Source organism: Trachinotus anak, unplaced genomic scaffold (genome assembly GCF_046630095.1).
Source record: "Trachinotus anak isolate AG129_WGS33_773 ecotype Australia unplaced genomic scaffold, CSIRO_AGI_Tana_v1 ptg000009l, whole genome shotgun sequence".
NCBI classification, from domain to species: domain Eukaryota; kingdom Metazoa; phylum Chordata; class Actinopteri; order Carangiformes; family Carangidae; genus Trachinotus; species Trachinotus anak.
Window position 1 is genome coordinate 11,162,707 of NW_027273860.1, and position 26,631 is coordinate 11,189,337.

A 26,631-nucleotide genomic window follows, 5' to 3' on the forward strand; every position below is an offset into this window, starting at 1 on the left:
CCAGGACCCTGCAAGTGAAGCATTTTTCAGCCATCATTACTTCATTATTTAAACCTTTGCTTTGTCAGTTGTGTAGAATCACCCCATTGGTTTTCCAATGTAGTTTGAAATTTGCAGCACTAGTATCAAGAAAATGTGACACAGAGAGAAATTTTTGTGTCATTTCAAATAATATGCCAATTTTTTTTTAATCTTTGTTTAAAGCAAAATTATAATAAAAATGATCATTACAATAATTTCAGGACAGTTACTTTGTGTTATAGGCTTAACACTCTGCTAAGCACCATAAACAATGATAGTGATTTGCTTATATACAGTAAGTACAGCACAGATACGGCCCGTAAATGTAATTCACTAATAAAAGAAGTTGATATTTACCATAACATTAAATTGATCTTTAATTTCTCCATTCAAGGGTAGCACTTGATATCCACTCTGCAAAGCGTCCATTTCAACATTAAGAGGAAGAGACACAAAGTGTAGCACATTATGTTAAGGTTGTGTGGTTGCTCTCCTCAGTTGAACATGAGGGGAACTGTGGGTTTGCTGCTCTGTGTTCACATCCCTCACCACTAGATGCCACTCATGTAACATCACTAGCTACATGAGCTTAAAGGAAACTTGCTGCAGCAGCACTGTGTCATCTTTAACAGTATAGTGTATTTGTTGGTCCAGTCAGCATTGGCACAAATTGGCACAAAGTACTTGTTGTTTTATTTGTGTAAAATGAGCTTCACTCCCAGAGAACTGAGATCAGCTCAGTGCAGGAAAGCCAGCCCCAAACACCATCATTTTGTTGACATGACATGTTTTGATTAATGGCTCCTCACTTTTGGAGCAGTCAAGTTGCACATTGGACATTTAGGAGTAGTTTTCCCTGGGTGCCACATTTAAAGTGGATGGCACGAGAAAGGAAGCAGACTGAGCGCGAGACGGTAGCTCATTAGCTGTCCGGGTCCAGCAGAGTGGCTGGTTTGATCCCAGGAGAGAGCTTCAGAGTTCTGGGAAACTCACCAACGCGCCAACAGCTGCAACTCTACATGAACCTGATGAAAACTCTTCCTCTCCTTGCTTTGTCTTTTTTCATTTAAAGCACTTTGTTTGTCTGTCTCATCAGACAGCCTGGGCCTGGATCTCCATCCATCTGTACTCACATCATTTTGGGGGTTTAACTGAATAAAAGCAGTCCCAGATCAAGAGATCACTGCCAGCCACTCTCTCAGTGTTGGCTATGTGCAAATGTTTGTGTGATTGTGCAAGTTTGGGTGTGTATGTGATAAGGGGGATGGTCTGCCTAAGTCAATCTCAGCTTCTCCCTGAACTTTTGACCAGTTTATTATGGAGTAATTTCCTTGCATCTCTAAATGTAGATGCACCCGATTTTAATCAAGGTTTATTACTTTTTTTTCTACCTATTAAAATGTTTTGTCTCGTTGAATTAAAACACATTTAAATGACTACATATTTAAATATCATGATACCCTATGTGTTGGAAACAGTAGTTTCTTGTTTGTTTATGGCAAAGGCACAGCATCATCTGCAATAGATCAGAGCAAGGAAAACTTAATATATATAGCTGTCCAAAAATATATGATGCAATATAGAATAAAAGGAATAAAACTGTCATCTGTCCAAAATGTTCGGTTACATGCAAAAATGACACAAATCAAATTTGATTTTTTTTTATTGGCTTTTTACAGCATATGAATGCTGCAGTTAGTGGTCTCATTCTCTTTTAAACCATCAAGGTTCATGGAGCTGCTTACTGCCCATTTCAAATCACATGACAACCTGTGTTCTGTGACTTTGACAGTCTAATTCATGCATGAAGTTAACACACAATGACATGCTGCTAAATCAGTGGAGTAGTAATGATCTTAAATTTAATACCAGGAGAGAAAAAAAGACAACCAATGTTACCAAACTTTTATCTGAAATGCAAACATTTGAAAGCACAAACATATGACAAACACAATAAATAGATCTCAGTTAAAGACTCATCCTGCTGTACATGTGGGCCTTATGATGTTCTGATATATTCAAGTCTAAGTAGCAAAACAGACTTAACTGCATCTAATGCCTGAATATACAGATAAGAATACAGAACAGACTGCTGTTGTATGACACACATGGGTGGACTTGGAAAACCACTGTACATCAATAAGGTTTTGTGATCAACCATGATGTTTAATGATACACTGTCAAATCATCAACAGTCGCTGTGACAAGTGCTGGAGTTTGTAAAACCCAAATCCACAACTATAAAATCAAATATAAATGAAGACAAACGGTTACACTCATTGTAAACATGCCATCATATTGACTTCAGCAAAACATGCACACATCAAAATATAGTTGTAAGTTCATTGTTTGGGACATGGGGCCACAGATGCAAACCATTTTTCAAAGATGAGAACGGGAGAGGAGGGTCCTGACTGTCTTCAGGGTTCTAGTAGAAGGACTAGAGCTGGTCCCTATGCTGTGGCTCCACAAAGTCTTACAGTGGTTGAGATATCTTGCTCCTCTGATCGCCCTGTCATCATGAAGGGCCAGGTCTGTTGAAGCAGAAGACAACAGGTTCATCAGTAAAGAGACACATCCCACACATCTGTCCACAATCACCCTGAGTTACAGCAGTCTGTTTCTTTAAAATATCACTTTATTTTTACATGTTATAATCTACATGTTTGCCAAAATCCTAAACCAACTAAGTAAACAAGTTGCATCTTCATACCAGACCGACTGGATGCGCAAAGCTGTTCTCAAATCGGTCGTCCTGCAGAAGCTGCCTCAGGTGAGAGATGTAGCTAGAGGCGAGTCGAAGCGTGTCCAGCTTGGACAGTTTGGTGTCCGCTGGTACCCAGGGCAGGCTGGTTTTTAGTCTGGAGAAAGCTTTGCTCAGCACTCTCATCCGCGCCCTCTCCCTGGCGTTGGCCGCGTTTCTCTGCGACTGCCGTGCGTCCTTCTGGTGCGCCCTGGAGAGTCTGCGCTCCTGCTTGATCCTCTCGTCCGCACCTTCGTCTTCCAGCTCCTCATCCGAGTATGGGCTGGGATCATAGCAGGTGATTTTCCGCGTGGTCCTGTCCAAAGGGTTTGCAGTCCTTCTGTAACATGTCTCATAGTCCTCAGCATCGCTTGCTGCAGAGCCAGTGGACATGGCTGCTCCACCTGTGCCTTGGAGGCGGACAGGAGTAGCACTCTGGGCACAGCAGCGGCTGAGAAACTAGATTCTCAGCGTGATATGATTTTAGCAAAATTCGAAAGCTTTTATCAGACCTTTTAAAGTATTCCCATTTGGTGAAGCAGCAACTTCTTTCAGCCTGAAGCCCTTAGATGTCACTACTTGACAGGACTACAATACCAACTGCATGAGGGCAAGTCTGAAAATTGCTGCTCTCTCTAAAAGTCAAACATGCCTCCTTGTTCAGCTACCCCTCTAATTTAAGTGTCCTGGACTTGGCATCTGTACAGTTTCTTTGGAACATTTCTCCTCCCCTTTTTTCTCCAAGCCACCATGACCTCAGTAAGACCACAACTCTGTTTCCTTGTGTAAACTGTTAAAGAGTTAACTTGCTCATCTGGACCTTGATAATTACATCAAGAGCTTTAAACTAATTGATTATTATTCTTATTGGTTAATATAATGGGGGCGTAATGGAATTGCAAAATGATGTATGAGGATTGATTATACCAAACAGAGAAAATCCCTCTAAGGTTGCATTACAGGTGGCTGTAAGTTTCCTGATAATAATACACACAACCCATTGCAACATTTTGAAAATGCACATATAATGTAAACATTTCCCAGGTTTGTCGGTCCCACAGATGTGCTTTGGTAATAGAAATGTCATGAGGACCTTATCAAAAGTGTCTAATCCTTTGCTGGTTTCACAGAGGGATTGGGTTTCTGCAGATGGAGCAGCCTTTCACACGCAGCCTGAGTGCACCAGCCCCAGCTGTTATCGGTTCCCATGACATCTGGAGTGTTGGCATGAGAAGGGTGTGGCAAAGGAGAGGAGGCACCATCTTCATTCCCATAGTATTTCATTTTCGTTTTGTTTTTGTTTTGTTTTGTTTTTTTCTGTTACTGTGCATTTCTTTTGTGTTCTCCAAACTTTTCTGAGAGCATTAAGCTACAGAGAGGAGACAGATTTTACAGTGGATCAAGATCAAAAGCTAAAGAGAAGAAGAGGCTGAGGCTGAGAAGCTGCAGGATTGCAAAATGTGTTTGCATACAATACCATACTGCCCGGAAAGTTTCAGAGGAAGAAGGACTGTATGTGCCACACCAAATGCACCGATTGTAGTCTGTCAGATCTGTAAACATCACAAAGTAAAATGCAGTGGGTACATTTCACAGCAGATTCAAAAATCGAAAGTTCTGTGTTCTAGCTCTCACACGAATCCCTCCTCAACTTTCTGAAGATATTCCCAGAAAATCCCAGGTCCCTGTTAGCTATTACTGCATATAATATGTGTGAAATTTAGATTTTTTTATGACAATAGAACAACTCTGCCAAGGATTACCTAACTGCAGCTGAGATGCATGCTTGATTTTTTGGTAGTTGGCCATGCCAGGGTCACTAGAGGGAGGAATTACTGTACTCTGCACTGGCCTGAATGCTGTACTGTACTCCAGCAGTTCCCAGGGTGGTGTATAATTTAAAGCAGCACACTAGCTTGAATCTCCCTTTATCAAGCTATTGTTGAATTTAGATGTTAAGTTTTAGTTAAGTTTAGATGTTAACTTTATAGTGATGATGTTCCAATTCCCTTTTTCAGGGTCAAATGCATTTCACTGAGGTTTTGTAACGCTGCGTGGTTTTCCTCTGCTCAGATTTCCCTCTCTCCAATAGACCAAGAATGCTCCTTAATCCAAGGACACATTCCCATACTTCCCACAATCCTGCTCTTCCACGCAGTTTTCACAAAGCCCAACATCAGCTGGACCTCTGAGGGATCCCCTTAACTTAGCCTTGGACATGTCACGAGGTTGAGATATTGAGTTCCACTTCTGCTGGTAAGACAGTCAGAGCCTCAGGCAGGCTGCCATCTCATCCCCCCCGTCACTGCATCAGTCAGCGAGGTGAACAGCCTGACGGACACACTTGAAGGTGCAAGCTAAGGGATTTTGCTGTCGGATTTACTCCTCAGTTGATAAACTGTCTTTTTTTATATATAACATGAAAGGGTACTGGGTAGGTGACACATATTTCAACCTGCCGCTTCATTCACTGTCAAGTAGAGGCAGGTTGACATAAAACACCCTGCTCATTAGTCATTCCATAGATGTAGCTCCTCAAGTAAAAGCAAAAAAATGTTGTCCCAAACATCAGTGTAATTGATGGTTACATGGTTATTGTATTTGCCCTGGGAATAATTAAATTCAGGGCCAACAGTAATAAATATCACTTGAAACTTGACTTGAAGGGAGAGCGGGCGTTTGTCTATCAGCAGAGCCTTTCAGGGGTCATGACCTCTACTGGGGCCCTACGCGAGAGAAGCAGAGGGACAGGTGCAGGCTCATGATGTCAGAGGCCTCTCTCTGTTTCTCTTCCAAATGTCTTATGATTCCCATGATCACTACTGAAGCAGCTCGTAATAAGCAGCAATAAGCTGGTGTGTGATGCCAGAGAAGAGAGCAGTAGAGAGCAGTGCACAAATCAGGGGCAACAATTCATCAACCATTGTGATGTTGTTAAAGTTTTTTTTAATTATTAGTATTAATGTTGTGTTAGGCAAACAACTGTGACCAGTCTGCATGGCCTATAAGACACCACTAGTTAATGTTAACTAAATTCAGGATGCAGTGAGTACTACAAGTGAATATTTGCTAAAGAGTGCAAATAAATATACAACCAGTTCGTATCATTTTCTTTTTTAGTCTTTCAGTGAAATAAAAAGTTTTGAAATAATTCCCATCACTAAACATGCAGTACACATCACTCTTCTAGCTGCAAGGAAAGTTCCTGCAAAGCACCAAACTGAAATCATAAACATTATATTTAAATCTTAATTTGAAAGTTCAGACATCTCAAATCTGAGCGGCAGTGTCTCTTTTGAGAAAATGAGAGTCTTTGTGAGATGTATTTCTTTTTTTTTTTTTTTATAGAAATCTGGCAAATACCGTGCCACAGGAACTCATCCACACATAGGGGGTTTCTTTTGATCTGCAGCTTTACATTTTGTCTGTATTGCAAGTGTGTCTCAAAAACCAATGTGAAATCTGATGAAAGCTAATATACCACCTCTGTTTTATGGACGAAACTGTAAAAAGCACACATTCCTGCACTGTTTTACATGTTTAATGATAAGGTGGAAGGAGCAGTGACATGTTATATTTGATGGACAAAGGAGCACACACAGTATTTCACAGAAAGACACAATACAAGAAACACTGTCTTTGTGCGTAGAAGATGTAAGGCAACAGATCACAAAATTATATTTATTTATCAGTGGGTCACAGGCCATACTGAACAAGAAATATGCCAACCAACAACAACCAACAACACTTTACAGTAATACCACTACTAATATAGGTTTTAATTCCATGTGCAACAGTATTCAATCGTCAACCTTTAATACTTTAAAACCACACAATAGATACTCAGTTAATTGCACTTAATTGAAATGAACTGCTTGAATATACTGTATGTAAACAGTTGATACATTTAAGCTTTACACAAATCAAAAACACAACGGCTATGTTGTGCAGTAGTCATATAATAATGCAATGATTACATATACCTGTAAAATGTAGTGATTTTTCACTTTGTAAAATCATATAATTGTTGCCATGTGTAGATGTGCTGTTCATCTCATCCTTTTCATTTTCTTTTGGCCTCGATGGCCTTCATGAGTGGGACCCACTGAGACACACCGTGTCTCCTTGGTTTAGCCCGGCTCACACTCTGCCACATGTTGCCTCTGAGGTTCACGGGGCCGTCGTACTCGTCGGCCTCTGAGGTGATCTCCATCTTCTGGATGATGAGCTTCAGGAGGCTGTGCTGCTTCTCCAGCAGGCTCGACATTTCTTTCATCCTGGAGAGGAAAACATCAGTTGATTTGCTCAGTGGTAGAGCTTCACTGGAGAAGATTTATAATCAAGCTTTTTGAGGATGATGCTCCAGAGTGGTCCCATGAACTTATTATAGGAAGGGACACAGTGAGTCGCATCTTTCTTTGACATGGTCACAGCCTTTATTTCTTCCTATCCACTAGGGGCTGCTCCTGCATCAAAAACTACTATTAAAATGTTTTTTCCCACTTTGACTTTCCACACAGTTTAGTGTGCACTATGCATGAAATCATAAACCATTTTCAGTTAGATACTTTATGGTAATTGTATATAATATCAAGGGTAATTCTGCTTACTTTTATGACTCTGTGTATTAGAGTGCAGACTCATATGATCACCATGTCCACCAGTAAGAGCTTTACCTGGACTTCTGCTTTACGAGCTCAGTCTCTATCATGGTGCAGTTCTGTGATTTGGCCTGCAGATGACTCCAGACTTCATTTGCTTCCTCAGAACCTGAGATTAACTGCCTTAAATAGTGCTGTTAAAAAAAATGGTGTCAGGTTAATAACGGGCATATATCTTACTGACATAAGTTACAAAGACAAATATGCTATGGTGAACAGTATATGTTTTTAGCATATTGAGCATACCCTGGAGCACCTGCGGTTGGGGTAGATGGTTATGGAGGGTTTGTCAACTCGCTTCATAAACCAATAAGGCAGCTTATCTTCCAGAGCGGTGTGGAGGTCAATCTGGGGTCAACAAGTGAGATCTTCAATCATATGTGAGATTTAGGAGAGAAATTGTCTTCCTGTTGGATCTGAAAGTTCTTCAATCTCAAGCCAAATGAAAGTTCTAAAGTAAAGCCACTTTTTCCTAATGTTGCCTTGAACATACAGGTTGTATTTGTATTAAAATCTAAAATAGTCATAAAGCTGTATATATGCAGGGTTTTCCTGCATATTTTGAACAGATGCCTTAAATTATCTCATCTTGCACCATACTATCTGTGCACCAAGTCAATGTATAAAAAGGCCTCAAGAACAAAACACCATCATCTATTGTGATTGTGTTTTAGATTCTTCTTTCTTGTTTGGTTGTATGTCCATCATGGAGAGCCAGTTTTGCAAAGGAAACATATATTTAAAAAGTACACACAAGTCTAGGCACACACAAGCTGGTTCCATACATACCTGCATGGCTATTCTTTTAAGGGCAGCATTTCTTTGTACTTCAGCAATGTCTCCAACTGCTAAACCAATCTGCAACACAGCCAGAGACAAATAAGACTCATCTTATAAATGAAATATAGCATTTATATGAAAGTAGATTCCTGGGAGGAAATGAAAATGGCATCAGGGAGTTGAAACTGATTTCCCTTATACAAACAAATTTATAACTGTAGAACTATTGTACATGTGGGGACTCTAAGGACATGCTTACCATCAGGTTCACCAGCAGGATTGGCATGAGCAGGACAAAGTGCACAAAAATGAAGTAAGTCAGAAAACCAAAAGGAAGCTTATCGCTCAGATAAGCATCCAGGAAGTTATTCTGGTAGTTTAGTTCCCCGACCATCATCACAAAGGTCTGCATCACTGAGAGTGGCACACTGTCAAACTCTTTCTAAAGGGGAAACAGAAAGTCAAATGTATTTATCAAGGTTAAATACCGTAACACTTTTACATTCATCCAGTTATTTGTTTGAGCAAAAAAACATTACTTAATGCATGCTAACATGCTAACAGTGGATAAAGCCTTTTATTGTTAATAACCAAATGGCCTTTTATCCACCTGTGTAAAATCTGTTTTAGCTTACTCATTCTATCACTTTAGTGAATCACATTGAGTTTGGAAAAGATGGCAGCAAAAAAATGTTACAGACAAAACAACATAAAATGAGACAACAGATTATAAATACTACAATAAGGCCAGATAGCAGAATAGGGATATATTAATAACAATTGAGTTGTTTTAAGGATTTTAGTCTTACGCTATCATTGCTTTCTTCTCCTACCTGGTTGAGCATCAAAGCATGGAACGCCAATCCGAATGCTAACATCAGGTACATGAACAGCATTACAATACGGACCAGAGTCTTCAGGATCTCTCCAAACATCACAACATAGATGCCAACACCCTCAAACCTGAAGAAATTGGAGATACCAGTTACTGGCTTTTGCAGCATGGCAAACAAATTGTACTGAAATAGGTGTCAGTGTGAATGCTACCTCTGGAGATAAAGGAGAAATGCAACCCAGGAGTTTAAAACTGCCATTGCCCCTGCTTGCCAGTGTAAAGAACCCTCTACATTGAGCATGACAGGGATGATGAACAGAAGAGAGGAGATAGCTGAAAACCAGTCACACTGGTTGGAATAATCCTTGAAGTAATTCCAGCGCTTTTAAGTAACAAGAAAAGAAAAATCAGTAAAAATACAAAACAGTACAGCGAGCACAGGATTTCATTTTAACAATCATGCACAACATTTTAACTGTATATCATCCAGTTATCCTGCAAATCTAAATCAGAGGGCACTAGTCGATCACACCTGATCACCACTGTGTCCACACAGATTTATGAGCACATGCTTTATGTGAGGTAGTGACACTTGTTCAACAATACCTGCTGCGATATCTGCACCAATTCCTTCGCTATGCAATACAAGTTCATGACCAAGACCATCACCATGCAGAAGGACAGGAACAGACTTTGCTGTGAAATGACAAAATTGAGATTTACTTCATCTAGAGAAACCGCATCACTTCACTATATTGACACATGAATTATTTAAACATTACTTCCACATATGCTAACGCAGAGCTCCTGCTATAATTCTGACCAACACTGTCATTCGTACCTCCGTGAAAGATATGGGCACCATTTCAATTATGTGCTCGCCTGTGTCAGTGATGTTCATAGTGGGCCTCAGAGCCACTATCAGGTGAGTCAGTGGCAACAGGCCCAACAGGTACAAAAACATGTTGAGCACATGAGCTGTGCTCCCATATGCAACCCTGCAAAGGAGGCATTATAAGACTGTCAATCAAAGTAAATAATGCATTGGTATTTTGGAGTACTTCATGCATTTATATCAACATATCAGAATAAAAGTGATAAATCTCAGTGGTTAAATCACACTGAACACACACCATTTCATTGCCAGGTACTTTTTGCAGACAGGGTGGTTGAGGAGCTCAATGCGGTTGTACTGCACCATCGCCTGCGGAAGGAGTAAGAGAAAAATAGCCCAGTGTTACTGGCACATTTTCTACAAGCAGGAAAGAACAGCCTGACAGCTAAAGCCCATAAGATTTAAAAGTATGTGCATATTATTGATCTCCACGGGAATAATGTGGGGTTACCTCAGCAGGCAGAACCGTGCAATGAAGTATTTCTAACATTTGAAGGAAGATGAGATTGTTTCTTTCAAGAATATCAAATAATACTGACCCACTGTCAAAATGGTGCTGTGGGGATGGCCAAGATTAAAGAAAGATTGAAAGTTGCATGCAGATTGAACCTAGAATTCAACTAACTGTGAAATTTAAAAAAAAAGCATTCCCACATTCACAAATTCACATATGACTTTACACATATGAGTTGCTTTTGGACTGTTGGTGGATTCATTAAGTGGTAACATTGCTAACATCTTTACATCTCTTACTTCCAGCTGCCTCTTTTCAACTGGAAGAAAACAACACTGCCTGTCACACATGGTGCTCAGTAAATGATGAGGTGACACGGAGGCCATGCCTCCTCTTCCCATGAACTGTCCCCCTGATGCGTCCACTGCTGACAGTCAACAGCAGTGCATTCTAAGTGGTGTTGAACTGGGTGACCAACCATAATGGGAGACACACATACAGCATTTAGCAGCTCGTCAATAAACATGTACACACATAATGGTGAGCAGCAACTTGACCTCACGGCTTATTCCCACTTGGTCACTCCTTGGGGGTCACCAAACTACGCAGCACATTTGGTTGCCAACATTAACTGCTCCATCTTCCACACAAGAGATTGCTACCCCGCTATAACATTTATAACCTTGTTGTTACTATCCAAAACAGCCAGAGGAGTGAGAATCTGAGGATGAAGTGAAGCAGTAGTAGTAGCGAAATGAAGAAGCAACAAATCTTGGCAATGTAGTTATGACTGTCACAGAAAAAAGTAGACAGAGAAAAGTGTGACCACTGTCCGTTATAGATGAATAGGCCAATCCTGAGCCCATGGTTATCGTCATGGTAATCAGGGAGTAGCAGATTATTTGCATTCTGCTGCACCACATTTATATTCCAGAAAAAAGTTTCTTACATTGAGTGCAGGTAGTGGCTGATACGTCACGATCTTGTCAGTTAACTTCTTCGCCGTAAGGGGAGCTTGGAGCCATCTGAAATTATATTCAATCTACACAACATAAAGAACTGTCAATTTCTTTGGCTGGCAGATACAGTGCATTATATACTATGTGTATATATATATATATATATATATATATATATACTGCAGATGTGTTTTAGAGTGTTGTGATGTTTTGATTGACTGAATTACGTGGTAGTCAGGACTGTTGTGGTCATCATCGGACTCCCTAACACAGCGGTCCAATAGGTGCTGTTGAAGAAAAACGCAGAGTGTCCAGTACAAAGTGTATACAACAGGAAAGTATTGAAAGAGATATGTTCTGATGACAACTGTGCACAAAGATGTATTATATGAATGTTTTTTTCTTTGCCAGTGGCAAACCTTGTAGGTCTCAGGCAGAAACTCAATCATGTCCAGAATGGGGCTTCGCTGACTTCCGCCAGGGGTGAACAGTCTCAAAGCCTCAGCACATCTGGAAGAAGAGACACACAAAGAAATCTGAAAACCACTACAACACCTGTAGAAATGAGTTTTTTAAAAGAAATTCAGGCAGCAATCCACATTACTTCGCCACATTACTACTACTGTGATGGTCACATTAAACCACTACACATAGTAAAATAGTAAAATTTAAAACCATGATACCATGTAACTCCAGATATGGTGATTTTGGATTTTTCTAATTCATTGAAAGATTACTTCTTTAATGAAATAAACAATGAAAAACCCATCAGACTATTTAAAAAAAAAAAAATGACAGGCATGTTTTTATCTAAAAGTTGACAAGTTTACAAGACTTGGATTTCACAGGACACTTAAACACACTGTTTACAAATGCACCACATAAATACATGTTGTATAAAAGTTGTTTCAGACTGGGCTTTTTACTCTATTTCTCCTCTCCAGAATAGACTCAATAACGTACCTGTCACTGTCAATTACAGCATTGACCACATCTTTTCTCCCATTCTGCAGAGCTTCATGGAGAAATGAAGTGTCGTTCTTGTTTAGGAGGAGCTCTGCTCCCCGAGCCAGCATGAGCCTGACCGCAGCCACATGTCCCTCTTTTGAGGCGATGTGGAGCGCAGTGTTCTGGCATCAATACATAACAGGAGACAGTGCTCTGCATTTATTATAGAACAGTGATGTCTGTATTATTCAGTGTTACTTGTAGTTATTAGTGCCCTGGAGTACGGAAAACAGCTGAACATTTTTCCTTGTTAACGTAACTATTCATGAACTGCATAAAAAAACTACACTCAGAATTGCTGTAAAAGGAATTATTGGATAAAGTGCAACTTTTTGAAATGATAATTCATACCCCATCCTCATCTGTTTTATCCAGTAACTTGGGATTGGCTGACAACAGAATGTCCATAGTTTGTGTGTATCCCTCAGATGCAGCATGGTGCAGACTGGTCCAGCCCTTATAATCACTGCAAGCCAGACATTGAGAATTGAATACAGACTTAAATCCTGCAAACTGCAAGTACTGCAGGTAGTATAGAGAAACAGTACAGAGATAATCGTATAGTGCACCATGGTTTTGGATGTACGGTAGTGTACTTGTAGTGGGGTTTTTTTTTTTTTGTTTGCTCTAAACGTTTGGATTTACCTGTGAAAGAGAGCTCCTTTGCGCAGCAGCAGCTGTACCACCTTGGTGTGCCCCCCTCTCGAAGCCAAATGAAGTGGTGTCAGGCCTCGCTCATCACCTTCATTTAACAAACGCGAGTCTGTGATGGACTCTAGTAATCGGTGACATGTGTTAATGCGCCCGTACCTTAAAGAGAAGAGGGACAAGGAGAAGAATTAGGTTGCTGAAGAACCTTTTTTCAATGTTATGATCTGTTCATCTCTGAAATGGAAAAGCTTCTTGTTCGAGGCCCACAACAAAGCAAAGCCAGAGGACGGTGGGCAGTTACAGTTACAGTACACATCCTCTTAGAGAGTTAGCACTTGGCTTAAAGACCCTTAAGATTGCTGTTACAGGGCTTGAACCTGTAGGTAAAATATAGGTAAAACATTTTGAGGAGTGTTAGTGACTAAGTGTGCTGCAAGCTGCGAGAAGAGATAAACAGAAGTGACACATTCGCTTGCACCATGATCTCGCTTCGTCTCCCAGCCTTTTAAGACGGTCAGCAGCACTTTGTGTCGGTGCGGTGGGGCAGGTGGAGATAGAGAATGAGGTGTCTACATGAGTTAAAGTATGATATCATAGCATGGCCTTCATTTGCCCTCTAGCTCTAATGAAATGGGTGTGCATGCTAAAAAAAAGAATCAATAACAATAATATTGATTGTCCGCTCGTTTCACACTATTAGTAACATTTCTTCACATGTGCCTCGCTAATTGAATTCTATTCTTGTGACAATTGCTTTAGGTCACTGTGTAATAGGTGTGCTACGGCAATTAATTTTCAAAAACAGGAGGAGAGCTTTTGAGTGCAGACATTTCTCACAGGATTAAAGCAGCAGATCAGTGAGGTAACAGTTTTAAACGCAGTTACGTTGTTCATTTTTCATCTGATCGCTATTGTTCAATTACAGAGATAGGTCTTGGCTTTCAGAAGATCATAAGTCAAAGTCTTTTTTAGAGCCATTTTTGATTAATGTTTTACTGTGTACTCTTGTGATATCATTGATCAATACACAACACTTGTTACAGAATAACTAGAAGAACAATGTCTGCATGTTAAACTGTATTTTTTCCAAATAAGAGCTATTTTCAAAATCAAATTGTGAGACACTGTAATGTAGAAAGTGATGGATTGAAGAGCCATACAGTAGGATACATCGGGATACACTGGAGTGGGTGTGAATCAGAAACGGCTGATTAATAACGAAATAATTTCAAGGTGGTTAGATAACTCAGCTGAACACCCTCATTGACTGCAGCTGGCGTGGGAGCAAGGCCATCTGTATAGTTTGGGTGCAGTGATCCTGTCTCCTGTGGCTTTGGATTAATCTGTTTACAGTGGAAGTGTCATTATACAAAGCTTGGTCAGAATCTGGATGGAAATTAAAGAACATTTCAGGAACAGGCTGCTGTCTGTCCTCGTGCCTATAATCCTTCCTTTCCACAATTCCTAGGTTGATAACGGATTCTTACAGTTGAGAAACTTGGGTAGTGACCTTTACCTGAATGGAACTTTCACCTTGTTTGCTCAGTCAGAAGAAAGGTATGAACTCCCTAAGAGTACATTTTTCAGATTTCTGCAAATCAGAAGCTATGTGTTCACCCACTTACCTTCTGCTGAAAGTGTTTCACCCTCAGCTCTAGATAGATGCCTTCTCCACAATGTGAGTCTTGACGGAAAGATGTCACATTTTTACGATTCATTACAACAGCTCTATACCACCTCTATGACAGCAATCAAAACTGCATGGGAAAATGAGCCGGGGATGTAGATCCCTGATGGGATAGAGAATTAATGCTTGCATAGGAAAGAGCAACCCTGGCCCAGGATTGAGAGATACTGGACACAAAGTTGTTCAAATATTCTCTAAGAGTCTCAATATCCACATTTAACCTGATCCTGTCTTAATTGCACTGGAAACTTCAGATTCCATTAAAAAAAGAGCGCAGCAGCAACTTCTCTCCTATGATCTGATTATACCAAAAAAATTAAGATTGACATTCTGAAGTTCCTAAGTGAATTAACCAGTAGCTTTCATCTGGAAAGAATAAAGTTCTCTCTGAAGGAAAGAAAGTCACAATTCAGTAAGATCTGGCTGCCCCCTGTCTGTTACCTAAGAAACAAACCATGTAATTGACTGTCTATTATTCTTTTTAGCCTTTTGTTCTTTTTGGGTTTTTTTCCATCACAACCTTTATAGTCATATACTGAGCAGGAAAGGATGGAATGTGTGTTAAGAGTTTTTCGTGTGTGTCTATTTGTGTTGGAAACTATCTGTTGATACAGAACAGCATATACACTGCATCCCACACTGGTCAGTGTCAGCAGCAGTGACATTGCAGGTACTTCTTTGATCAAATTTGCAAAGTTTAAGCAACTTTGAGCGCAAATCCGGTCAAACCAGTATTGTTTATTTCAGTGGTATGGAATGTTGTGCCCTCGGGGACCAATCAAACTCACTGAGCAGCAAAGTGCAAGGCAGACTTCTTGTCCTTGGACTTGCATGCGAGGCCGACTTGTCCCGAGAGGCCCAGCATGTTCTTCACTGAGTCGTGGATGCCCAGTCTGCAAGCGTAGTGTAGTGGGGTGCATCCCTCATTATCCTCACAGCTCAGCAAAGCCTTCACATTGCTATGCTAAAGTTAAACACATCATACAATATAATGTATATTTTACAGTAACACGTGTATTGAATAATTCACAAATGCAAAAGTTACTTGACTATGTGGCATCATGCAGTAGTTGCATATTACATGGCTTTTACCATGGCTACAGATATATTCAACCATCACACCCACATACATTTACTGACACTATTTAGATAATAATGCAGTGTAATAATATTTGTACTTAAATACAGAGAGCTCATTTTGAAGGCTGTGACATTATTCTAGCTTAAGGTAAAGCTTACAATGTTTTAAAGGACTATCATCTGGCTTAGTGAGAGTGTAATGAAACTCATCAGCTGGCCTTGAATACATGCAGCTGAGGCTCAAGGCAAATTGATTAAGAATAGTATAGTAATTAGATTCCAATCTCTTCATGAAATCTTTGTCTAAGCAGCATAATGCAGTGCAGATGCTAAGCTACAAACAGACTAAAGTGATTGACAGTACCTGTAGTACTTCTTCTGGGAGATTCTTCAGGCCCTTGGGCTGCAGAATGGCCAGGTGAAGGAAGTTACAACCGCTTCTGTCGTTCACATTCACATTTGCCCCTAAAATTATATAAACATATGCATGAGTGTGCACAGCCTGCAGTATTAGGCAGCCTTACAAATTACATGAGCATTTCTTGCGGTGAAATACAACACTGTGGCTCACCTTTTGACAGTAGCAGAGACACAGTTCTCCATGCTCCACAGCTCGTAGCCAGCAGCAAAGGAGAGTTCCCCTTACAATCAATGCTGTTTAGATCTGCACCCTGAGTAGAGAGGGTACTAAAGCCTTAACATTAACTCATTAATTACCACATTCATTTCAACACACATCGCTGTCCGTGTTGCAAACAAATGAGAAAATTAACTAAAGAGAAAACTAATTTAAATTAATGATTATATTAAATTCTGTACTGCATAATGTCAGACATGTAGTGTACTCATAATGAAATTAAATGGACCTTAGATATAAACAGAGGTTGAACAAAATAACTGTTGAATCTTTTTTATCCTTGTCATACTTATGATAATAGAACAGAATAGCTCTTCCCAGCAATACAAAAACAATTCTATTTCTTTATTTCATTTACATGAATGAAGGAGGCTGACCTTTTGTCTGGGACACGCAGTTTTAGCCTCACAGTTTTATGTAAGCTATGCGGTCATTCAGTGCATATTGGAGACCATTTTCACAGGATTCTCTTTCTGAATTGAGTTAGGTGGAAAAAAGTCAACCTTGATTAACATTTAACATTAGCTTAATTAGGTACTTAGCTTGAGCTGATCAAATCTGCCAGCAATAGTTGCCATTTCAACCTAAGACCAGACTAGAAATTGGAAGCTGCTTTTATCTACTTCTGTCTGAAATGAAGGACCTACAATGCCTAACAATTTCAAAGTATAAATCCACTCTTATCATTGTAAATGAGTATATATAAATATTTTAACATATTTCCCGTAAAGTGACATATATGAGTAATTCACCAAGCCCGAAACCTTGGTGGATCCAGTGGTAAAGAGATGATTCTGAATTAAGCTTCTGCTATTGGCTGGTTTTTGGTGCCAGGTGATCTCACTCTCTGTGGAACCTTTCAGAGTTTCCATAACAAACACACTTCATGTATAAGTTCTCTGTTGAAGTGTTTTCTAACAGTATGAGTTAACAGGAAATAAACTTAGACCACAGTTTTTTTTTCCTAGCAACACGGTTCTGTTTAAGAGGTTTATAGAGAGTGGCAGATGGTCTACAAGCAACAGGTACCACTATTAACCTTTATTGAGCAAAGAGGTGTGTTTGAAATGGCAAACATTGTCCAGTGGTGAGAACATACATAGTAAAGAGGCAGAATGAGCAGACCACTAAATGAATAAGGAGCAGAGAAGAAAGTCGTCAGCACTGATGCAAAACTGTGTATTCAATGTGCACAGTTGTAGTATTTACTACAGAAAACTGCAATTTTTCTGTCTCTGATGCAAGATTAATAACACAGCCTTTTAATATTGAAGTTGGGATTGTCCTGTGCATAACAGCTGTAGGGTGTGTTTGTGTGTATTTGGGTGTGTGTGTGTGTGCCGTATTTACCAAAGAAATTAGGTACTCTGCCAGCTCTGTGTGGTCAAATATTGTAGCCCTGGAAAAGTAAACACAGTTGTTGTAAACTGGCCACACAACACACAACTTTGTGAGTCAAGGTCTTACTAATGCTGTCGGATGTCAGATGAGGACGATAGAATTCTAATTCTGCTTTGTCAAAGTGTGATATAACAACCAGATTTCCCTTTGTGGTTACATCTTTTATCTCCAGGATAGTAATGGTCCACTTCAGTGACGCACTTTAATAACTATACTTCCTGGTATTGTGGTCACATTCTGCATCAACAGAGACTTAAGTAGAGGAAAGATGATTTCCACGACTGAAATCTGCAAGCCACAGATGATGCTATGTCTGGGCAAAGAAGGGAGCATTGCTGCCCAAAACCCCCCCCCCCCCCCCCCCCCCAATTTTCTGCTGCTGCTTGTGCCAACACAAACAGTTTTCAGACAAAATCAATGTGGGAAGCAGCTCTTTATTATCATTCTTATTGTCCCCAATTAAAGCTCATTATTCTGATAGCTGTGCCCATGGTTTTTATGTCGATGTTCCTCTTGTTTGTCACAGCGTTATAGTGCTGATATTGTGCAGGTGGATTCATCCTTACACGAGATCAGCAAGCAGTTGAGACAGCAACCACAAGTTTGATACATCTACATACAGTAAATGCAGTGGTACCAAACAGTTTAACACTTGATGTTGTGAAGATAAAGTAATGGTTCTACATTTTGAGAGATATGCTTGTTTGGTGTCTTGTCAAGAAGTAATTGAAAAGGTCGACATCACTGTCATATCTGTACAAACAACATACGCTACAGCCAGAAGCTGGTTAGCTTAGCTTAGCATAAAGACTGGAACCAGGGGGAAACAGCTAGCCTGGCTCTGCCCAAAGGTAACAACGTCTGCCCATGAATGTCTCTATAAGCTCAATAATTAACAAATTTGTTTAATCCATAAAAACCTAAAAAAATCAAAAATGTGTGGTTTTACAGGTGATTATGTGCCAAAGTTGTGCTGCAGTCCAACACATAACAACAATGGTTCTGATCTAACTCTCGAAAAGAAAGCAAATAAGAATGTTTCCTAAATGTTAAATAAAAAATCAGTTAAAAAAAAAAAAAAGAATGTTTCCTAACATGTGACAATATTCCTTTGAGTCCTAAATGATAAGCTCGAAGTTCAGGTGTAAGTGTGGACTGCCATAAGTATGATGGACAAACTACTCCCGGTATCAGAGTGGAGGGATGGGTTCAGCCCACCTGTGTAGAGGGGTCTGACACGCCCCGTCAGTCAGGTTGATGATGTCCTCCACTCGGTCAAAGGAGGAGAGCATCAGTTTGACAACCTCAGTAGCACCCTGGGTGCAGGCCAAGTGAAGCGGTGTGGACCTGTCATTCTGAACAGAAACAAACGTGAACACATTATGAGTAATGAATTATAAATATTCACAAGCTCTTTGAACATGTTTGTGTCTGCTTCATACAAAGATACACTGACATACTGTGTTAGACAGAGCAAAACATAAACACACACACACACACACACACACACACACACACACACACACACACACACAGGAATTAGTATGCACACAGGCTCTCACAGGAACACTTCCCAAGTGTAACATTAGCAAAGTATCTCCCAGACTTGCTGGCTGAACATTGGGGGCTGTAACACAAGCCTTTAATGAGATAACCGGGACTGGCAGGAGGAGACTAGTGATCGCTCCACTCAGCTCTACAGTGTAAATGGAGGTAATTTGTATCAATTTAGCCAACCGATGCTATTACTGCACTCACTATTCCTGCTGTAGCTCTGGCCACTAGCCCAGGGCTAGGCATAAGGATCACTTCCAGATGGGCGTGATAAGACTGACATGCTCTAACAGTATAAACACTGGTACCCTCTGCCAGGGTAATGCTTTACAGGTGTAGGCAAATGAGATCGAGATTTAAAAACAATGCAAATCTGACAAAGCATGGGATGAACAGATAAAAGGTGCATAGCAACATTTGTAATCTGTTGCTCCCGGGTGCAGATGTTTTTACAACTATGTGATGCAGAGGCTGGTATGGAGTGGTATGAAAAACAGCCAGTGCTTTGACAACCAAATTAATATGTTCCCTTCTTGACAGTCATTTTGAAGGTTTGTGAGAAGTTCAGATTGATGCAAATGTAAGCCAACACTGAGACTTAACATGTACAATTATTTGTTGTTTTGTGCTGTCAGTACCTGTTGCTGGTCAATTTTGGCCCCAGTAGCAATGCAGAGGCAGATGGCTTCGATGTTCCCGCCACGAACAGCCAGATGGAGGGGACTGCTCCTGGACTTGTCTAAATAGTTGATGTGGCCTAAGACTGAGTGGCCTAACTCCTCTCCTGCAGAGAATAAATAAACTGTCTTACTTGTGAATAATATACTGAATTCATGTAAGGTTCATAATGAAGATTTCTCAGTTATTGTTTGTTGATTTAAGCTTATTTGCTCTTATTGCTGACAACCAATAAAGGGAATTTGAATTGCAGGGTCCCCCATCTTATACTTTCCTTCTTTGACCTTAATATGTAGGTTTTTTGCTTTTTTAGTGACATGAAGTAATCAGTAATAGTGTCCATTCATGGTGGGCTGTCTGTTTAAATTCCCAAACAGCACTAGAACCCATTAGTTTTCTTGCTGAGTAATCACGGAAATATCATAAATATTTTGTGCTCTGACTAAACCTTTTTCCAACAACACAAGATTTACTAAGCAGACCTCCCACTGTGGATAAACACACTGTCAGTCTGTGGCATCTGGCATATGGACAAAGTAGCATGAGCATTTTTCTACAAAATGTCTCTGGGGGTTGAGGTGAACTCTCTTGTTATCTATCAGCTTAATGTGCTGTTTGGCCTTGTGAAAACTTTTTCATTATTGTCAGCACTTTCAATTTTTGATGATAGATCATTCCTTTCGTCATACCGGCCTTCAGGATCACTTCCATGGCTTTCTTTGCACCCGCGAAGGCAGCTGCATGGATGGGAAAATGGCCGAGCTTGTTCTGCTGGCAGAGGCGCGCTCCATGCTTTGTCTTTGACAGATTGGAGAGTGTATTGAGAGGAAGACAAACAGAGACAATGCTTTGTCAGAGACAAAGCTGCAGTGGGCTGGCCGTCAGTTTAAAGCAAGGCAACATAATCTGTTCTGCACTGATGGACTGTTAACCCTTACAGGTTGGTGCAGGTACACACTACGACTGAAGAGATGCATAAGTATGAAAAGTTTGTACGTACCAAAATGTTGAGAGCCTCACAGTTATTGATAGAGGAAGCCAATATCACCGGGGTGTTTCCAAGGTCTCCCTGCAGATTACAGTCTGTGGCACTGTAAGACACCAGCAGCTGCAGGGGGCAGAGAGAAAAACCGTTCTGACAGGCCTTCAACTCTGCTGCCTATATACCTGCATCCTTTACCTTGCATCCTTACTGCAACTGCGTCAGTTTGTGGACAGCAGCCAAATGCTGTGAGGATGACATAACAAGGTCTTTCTATGTAGACCTGCCCGTTGAGTCAGGTTTTGTCAGATATGTAAACAGTTGCCAGATGACTTTAGAATGCAGTGGCTGCACAGAGTGACAAGTTCATTTCATATAAAAGATGAGAGCTGATAATATGAAGATTTTAAACCTACCGTCTTTCTCCTAAATATGTAGTTGTGATGAGGAAATGTAACACTACATTGGCCTATTGTTTGGCATTATGGGTGTTTCAGAGCGACTGAACCGCAGTTAGAGAAAGTTAGCGGTGAAAAAATTATCACGTTTATTGTAAACATAAAATGACAAAAACACTACTTGATGTGTTTATATATAATAAATCTCTCAAATGTAAAATGTGAATGTGAAATAAAATAAAAATGTAGGATACGATTGGTCGTTTTCACTGCTGTTATCATGTAATCAGCAAAAAAGTACTTCTGTGTCACAAATGCCTATGCATTAAGCTGTGTAAGTGTACTGTGTATGTTTACTTATCTTAAAATATTGACAAGTGTTTGAGGTGTGTGACTAGGGCTCAAATAATACTACCACCTCTTAAACGATCTTGCTTTCAATGAGTAAATCCAGGAAAGAAGAAACACACTTCATATGAATTGTTATTTCAGCTGGGCACTTTGCGGCTGCTCACCTCCACCAGGCTGTTGTGTCCGCGGTTGACAGCCAGGTGCAGAGGGGACAGGAGGGCTGTGTTGAGGATGTTGGGGTTGGCCCCCAGGTCCATAAGAGCCCTGCAGCCCTCTGCATTGTTATTCTCCACTGCCCAGTGTAGAGGCACATTTCCCTGCTCATCACAGCTGTTCAGCTCTAAGAGAACATGAGAACACATGCAAATACATACACACACACACACGCACACACACACATGCAAATACATAAGATGCATGTTCTGCCAGCTACTCTAGAAATATAATACATAAAAATCAAAGACACGGTTCCATACACTAACTTAGAGACAGAATTATGGTGATTAACATTACACATATTCTGGCTGTGCTGGAGTGCATCCTGTGATCGATGGCTGAGGTATGCTTACCCTGTGAGTCTACGACAGTGCTGATGAATTGGATGAGGGTGACGTGGCCCCCTGCGGCGGCATGATGAAGGGGACTGGCTCCACATTCATCTTTCTCACCCAGGACCTCTGGGCTCTTCCTCACCAGGTTCTCCAGGAGAGCTGGGTCACCCCTCTCGCTCAACTAGATGGCAATATAGAATACAACAGGGGAGAGAAGAGAGAAAGTCTATCCATGTAGACTTCAATTTTTTTCATGTCTGATTTCACCACAGATTATACAATAGTGAGAGTAACACTCACCCTTGTGCGGTTTCTGCTGTGATAGTTGAAATATGATACAACAGATCTTTTTCAGGTCACTGACCATTCTAATCTAAATTTCAATTTGAATTTAATACTCTAACTCATGTAACATTATTATACAATACTAGAGCTGTCGTCAGATCTCTATTCTGCTCTTCATAGTGACTTTCTTTAAGGTTACACAGGGTTGGGATTAGATGAGGTGTTACATAAACACCCCTTATAGTGTAAATAGTTGTAAAGGAAAGAAATCATCATCATACATACATTTTTTGTGTAATTATTTGTTTGTTTTTACATAGAGTTTGGTGTTAGCATCACCTCGAATACATTTAGGCTTGCCAGGGCTGGATCTTCATCTTCTATCACATATGTATAACAGCTGGTCTGTCGGGCCACCTCCCGGCTGAAGTTCATCACTTAGCAGACTCTCAGCAGCGACAAGCCCTCATGAAGAGTGACGGCAATGGCACATATCTAGACATAACCACAAACACACATAGCTGTATGAAATCCACCATGGTTTCAATCAAGTCATATGACTGAGCACATAAAGCCCGCTTTACAAGCTGGAGAAACATAGTGTTATGTGACGGAGAGGACAGATCACGCCTTAAGCCAGATCCTCTTGCCATGAGGGGATATGGGCACAGATGACTTTGTCTTTACCCAGAAGGGCATTCAGATCCGTCGAGTGTTTGGGGGTTGATGCTCTTCGGCTGAAGAAAGCAATTATGTTCTTCACAGCTGGGAGGTGGGGGGGGGGGGGCTGCTTGTTTGAATCAGTCCCAGGTGTCCTTGTGTGATCCTGGGTGAGCAAGAGTGAGAAAGACCTTGTAACTGTATTGTATGAGGCCCTTCAGTCACATCAAAAGGCCAAACGGCAAATGACATTTTGGTAGGCAATTTACAATGGAGAATTCTCATTGGAAATCCCCCTGACCTTATGCAGCAGCTTTCCTTTGGTGTATACTGTGACTGATTGAAGTTGTTTCTCAGGAAAAAGCAGCATCAAAAATCTTAATCTTTTGTGGACAGGAGTAATTTTGAGGAAATTATGTAAATTAATTGTACATTTCTGCACAATTATGTTCAAACATTTAAGCAACATTTCATGGGTCAGTTCACCTGGATGGAGGTTCCAAACAGGACTTCACTGGCCCCTTTAAGGTGAGCACAATGCCTCACTCTATATAAAAGATCCATCATTAACTCCAAGAATCAATCAGTTTGATTCACTTCTCTTCAGGCTGCTCTACAGATTAGTAGTGGATTGTTTTGACCAGTCGGCTAAATGAAGAAAAAGAACCACACACCAAAGTGTAGCTCTTACTATAACCTACAGTCTTCCAGTGACTTCATTACCTTGTTTGCACCAGATATGTGGTAAGTCCACATATACAGTATGTAGACTGTTGTTAAAAATGTAGCAATTCTGCTGAAGAAGACTCTGAAATACAATATAATATAGTTCTTTTTTGTTAAAAGATATTGCAAAACATTTCCACAATGAGAGAAGAATTGCATTATGATCCATCAATATTTAAGTACTTCTAATACTTGGATCAGACTTGCACTTAAGAAATGACAACACTGTAAAATATATTCAAGCCTTTGTTGTGTGACCAGTGATCTATGCCTTATTTCACATCTTTTAGAGTCCAAATAGAACTTCATATTATATATTATATAAGTGAACATTGTGGCCTTATTTTCTTGTCATTTTTGTGACTTTGATAATGACCCACTGTATGTCTGCATCCTCCCATTCATTTCCAAGCATCAGAGGTAAATAAGTGTCATTGGTTTTTGTAATTGAGCCTGCCACTAATCTGTTTGCAGAAGCCAAGTGTGCAGGAAGTGCACTAATGGACACTGGTAAACACATTTTCCTAACAGTAGAAGATAAATCAAGTAGAAAATAAAATTGCATTAATGAGGGACATCCTTACATCCAAGGCATTTTATAGCTTTATATTAAACAGTATACAGTGGTATGATTATATATGGGATACATCTTTGCTGGAATAGTATATTTGAAAAACTTAATTACCTTGGAATACTTGCAATGGCCAGTCAGAGTTAAATAACAGACAGATTCTTAATTAAGAAAAGATTTTTGCAGCAAAATAACTTAGGTCAATTTTCAGTGTAGCACAGCTGACTGTTAGATTAAGCTCATATTTATGATAATGGAACATAAAAACCAAGATAAATATAAAACTTGAGGTATAGAATTGATGAATAAGTGATGAACTCAAATTAATAAAGTACATATTTAATGAGGAAGTTTGTTGCTCATCTCAGTCTGCACACTTGTTGGATGTAACTCACACTCAAATCAAACATCAAGCTGAAAATTGAAACAGAATATATAATCCACAATGAAAAGATCTGTCAGCATCAAAACTATCCCTAATATTTTTAATTAGCTCCACTGTTAATACTGCATAAATATGCAGTAAAGTAGAAACTCTAAAGATAAAGTTGAAGACATGTACTTACTGTATTTGTGTGTTGCTGCTGTTGAGCTGAGCAAACAGGATGTTCTTCTCACCACTGGAATAGGGCTTTAAATAGTGTGGGGAGCGAGCTGTTTTCCAGTCTGTCTCCCAATGCAGGCAAGACGGCTACGCTGCCCCCTGTCACCACTTCACTCTCATGGTGATTTCACACAGGAGAAGGCAAACCCATCATGAAATATGATACGAAATTTGACTGGCAGCATACATTAAGCAGCCAACGCTGCTGTCTCCCTCACAATTAGTTAATGTAACTGGATGATTGGTACATTCAAGAGAAATGTGATAGATTTTTTTTATCATTTTTACAATAATAGTGTTAAAGTTGCTTTTTTTCATTTTGTACTTATTTACAAACTTGACACTGTCTTTCCACTGGGAGGAATGGAGGATGTGTTTATGTCCAAAACAGCCTTTTCCATCATTTCAAGTTTCCAGACCTGGCCTTATTATTGTTAGTATCTGTAGGAGAAAACTATTTACTTTGTTGCCTTTGTTTGAGACAAGGCCCGTTCCGCTGCATATACACTTGAAAAGCATGTGACTCTTGACAAGATAGAATGAAGACAACCTCTAAGACCTCCTTGTTGATTGTGGGGATTAAGGAGTATTCCTCAGGGAATCTTTATCAGGCAGGATTATCAGATAAGGTATATCATTAACAAAGGATTACACTAGCATTTCTACCAGCATGGTCATCAAGGGAATACATGTTGTGTGAGACTTGTCTTTGATGACATAAAATGTATATTCCATCTCCCTTGCAAGCCGTACTGAATTTTAAATCTTAAAAAAAAGGAAGTTAATATCATGCAAATGCTTGAAATAAATGAGACAATCTGAGAGCCTGAGAGCTACTGGAAAAAACTTTATTATATTTTCTAACACTTTTTAGCCACAATAGTGGTGGCTCTAGGCGTAGCAATGTTGGCCTGTTGGTAGTTCAGACCACTCGCTTCAAGGTGGCTCTCCCACTCCAGACAGAAATGTCTCAACAACTACCCAGCTAATGGACAGTGGTGGAAAGTGTCTAAGTACATTTACCCAAGTACTGTACTGTGTTCCAGAAGCTGTTTTACTTTTTACCCTGCTAAATGTATCTTAAATCTCTTTCAGTACAACAAACCTGTACAAACCGTAAAAACTCAACTTGACTATGCTGATGCTGATACCAGCTCATGTGCATAAGCTAATCACTGCCATCAGTTGGCTACATGCTGAACTGCAGTCCACATGCCAAGGAATATCAGAATATTATGTAGTGTTTCCTGCAGTCCTGTGGCTTGAAAGTTGCACAACACCCAACACTGAAAAATTTTAATAGACTAAGAGTTCAGTTAATGGTGTCATTCCTTCAGCCATGTGGATATGTCGGAGAGACAAGGTGAGGCCCACCCAAAGACTGTGAGGTCTGGGGATTGGCAGGTATAGTTGGGTGTCATCTGCATAGCAGCGATATGAGAATCCATGCAGGTGGATA

At 40.1% G+C, this 26,631-nt stretch overlaps 2 protein-coding genes across 3 annotated transcripts; both read right to left on the reverse strand.

The window, feature by feature from the left end:
- Positions 1-1,676: 1,676 nt before the first annotated feature.
- Positions 1,677-3,443, reverse strand: LOC139625714 (musculin). Its single transcript, XM_071485903.1, has 2 exons — positions 2,735-3,443; positions 1,677-2,555 (listed from the first exon to the last, which is right to left on the reverse strand). The coding sequence occupies exons 1-2, from the start codon at positions 3,155-3,157 to the stop codon at positions 2,475-2,477; spliced, it is 504 nt and encodes a 167-aa protein (XP_071342004.1). The 5' UTR covers positions 3,158-3,443; the 3' UTR covers positions 1,677-2,474.
- A 2,846-nt stretch (positions 3,444-6,289) lies between these two features.
- Positions 6,290-25,241, reverse strand: trpa1b (transient receptor potential cation channel, subfamily A, member 1b). Of its 2 annotated transcripts, XM_071485318.1 has the most exons (29): positions 25,135-25,241; positions 23,299-23,437; positions 22,951-23,106; positions 22,345-22,507; positions 21,940-22,115; positions 21,045-21,152; positions 20,734-20,842; positions 20,005-20,150; positions 19,031-19,167; positions 17,762-17,810; positions 16,346-16,445; positions 16,139-16,239; positions 15,483-15,658; positions 13,002-13,166; positions 12,708-12,822; positions 12,312-12,478; positions 11,768-11,858; positions 11,576-11,635; positions 11,339-11,431; positions 10,174-10,244; positions 9,882-10,038; positions 9,647-9,736; positions 9,253-9,422; positions 9,039-9,168; positions 8,465-8,647; positions 8,215-8,283; positions 7,672-7,773; positions 7,441-7,559; positions 6,290-7,041 (listed from the first exon to the last, which is right to left on the reverse strand). In XM_071485318.1, exons 3-29 carry the CDS (start codon positions 23,044-23,046, stop codon positions 6,828-6,830), a joined length of 3,357 nt encoding a protein of 1,118 aa, XP_071341419.1. In that variant the 5' UTR covers positions 23,047-23,106; positions 23,299-23,437; positions 25,135-25,241; the 3' UTR covers positions 6,290-6,827. The 2 variants fall into 2 exon arrangements, with proteins under 2 accessions (XP_071341419.1, XP_071341420.1); XM_071485319.1 differs by lacking the exon at positions 23,299-23,437 and having other exon boundaries at positions 25,135-25,225.
- Positions 25,242-26,631: the final 1,390 nt, after the last annotated feature.

What these genes read in the sequence shown, in the direction of transcription:
- LOC139625714 (XM_071485903.1), bottom strand. Translation starts at nt 3,157, where the DNA reads ATGTCCACTGGCTCTGCAGCAAGCGATGCTGAGGACTATGAGACATGT. An exon ending in TTGCGCATCCAGTCGGTCTG is followed by an intron (nt 2,556 to 2,734) that starts GTATGAAGATGC and finishes CTGCTTCAACAG; the next exon opens with ACCTGGCCCTTCATGATGAC.
- trpa1b (XM_071485318.1), bottom strand. Translation starts at nt 23,046, where the DNA reads ATGAACTTCAGCCGGGAGGTGGCCCGACAGACCAGCTGTTATACATAT. An exon ending in AAAGGAGCTCTCTTTCACAG is followed by an intron (nt 12,823 to 13,001) that starts GTAAATCCAAAC and finishes TCTGGCTTGCAG; the next exon opens with TGATTATAAGGGCTGGACCA. An exon ending in GCTGTAATTGACAGTGACAG is followed by an intron (nt 11,859 to 12,311) that starts GTACGTTATTGA and finishes CTCTTCTTCCAG; the next exon opens with ATGTGCTGAGGCTTTGAGAC.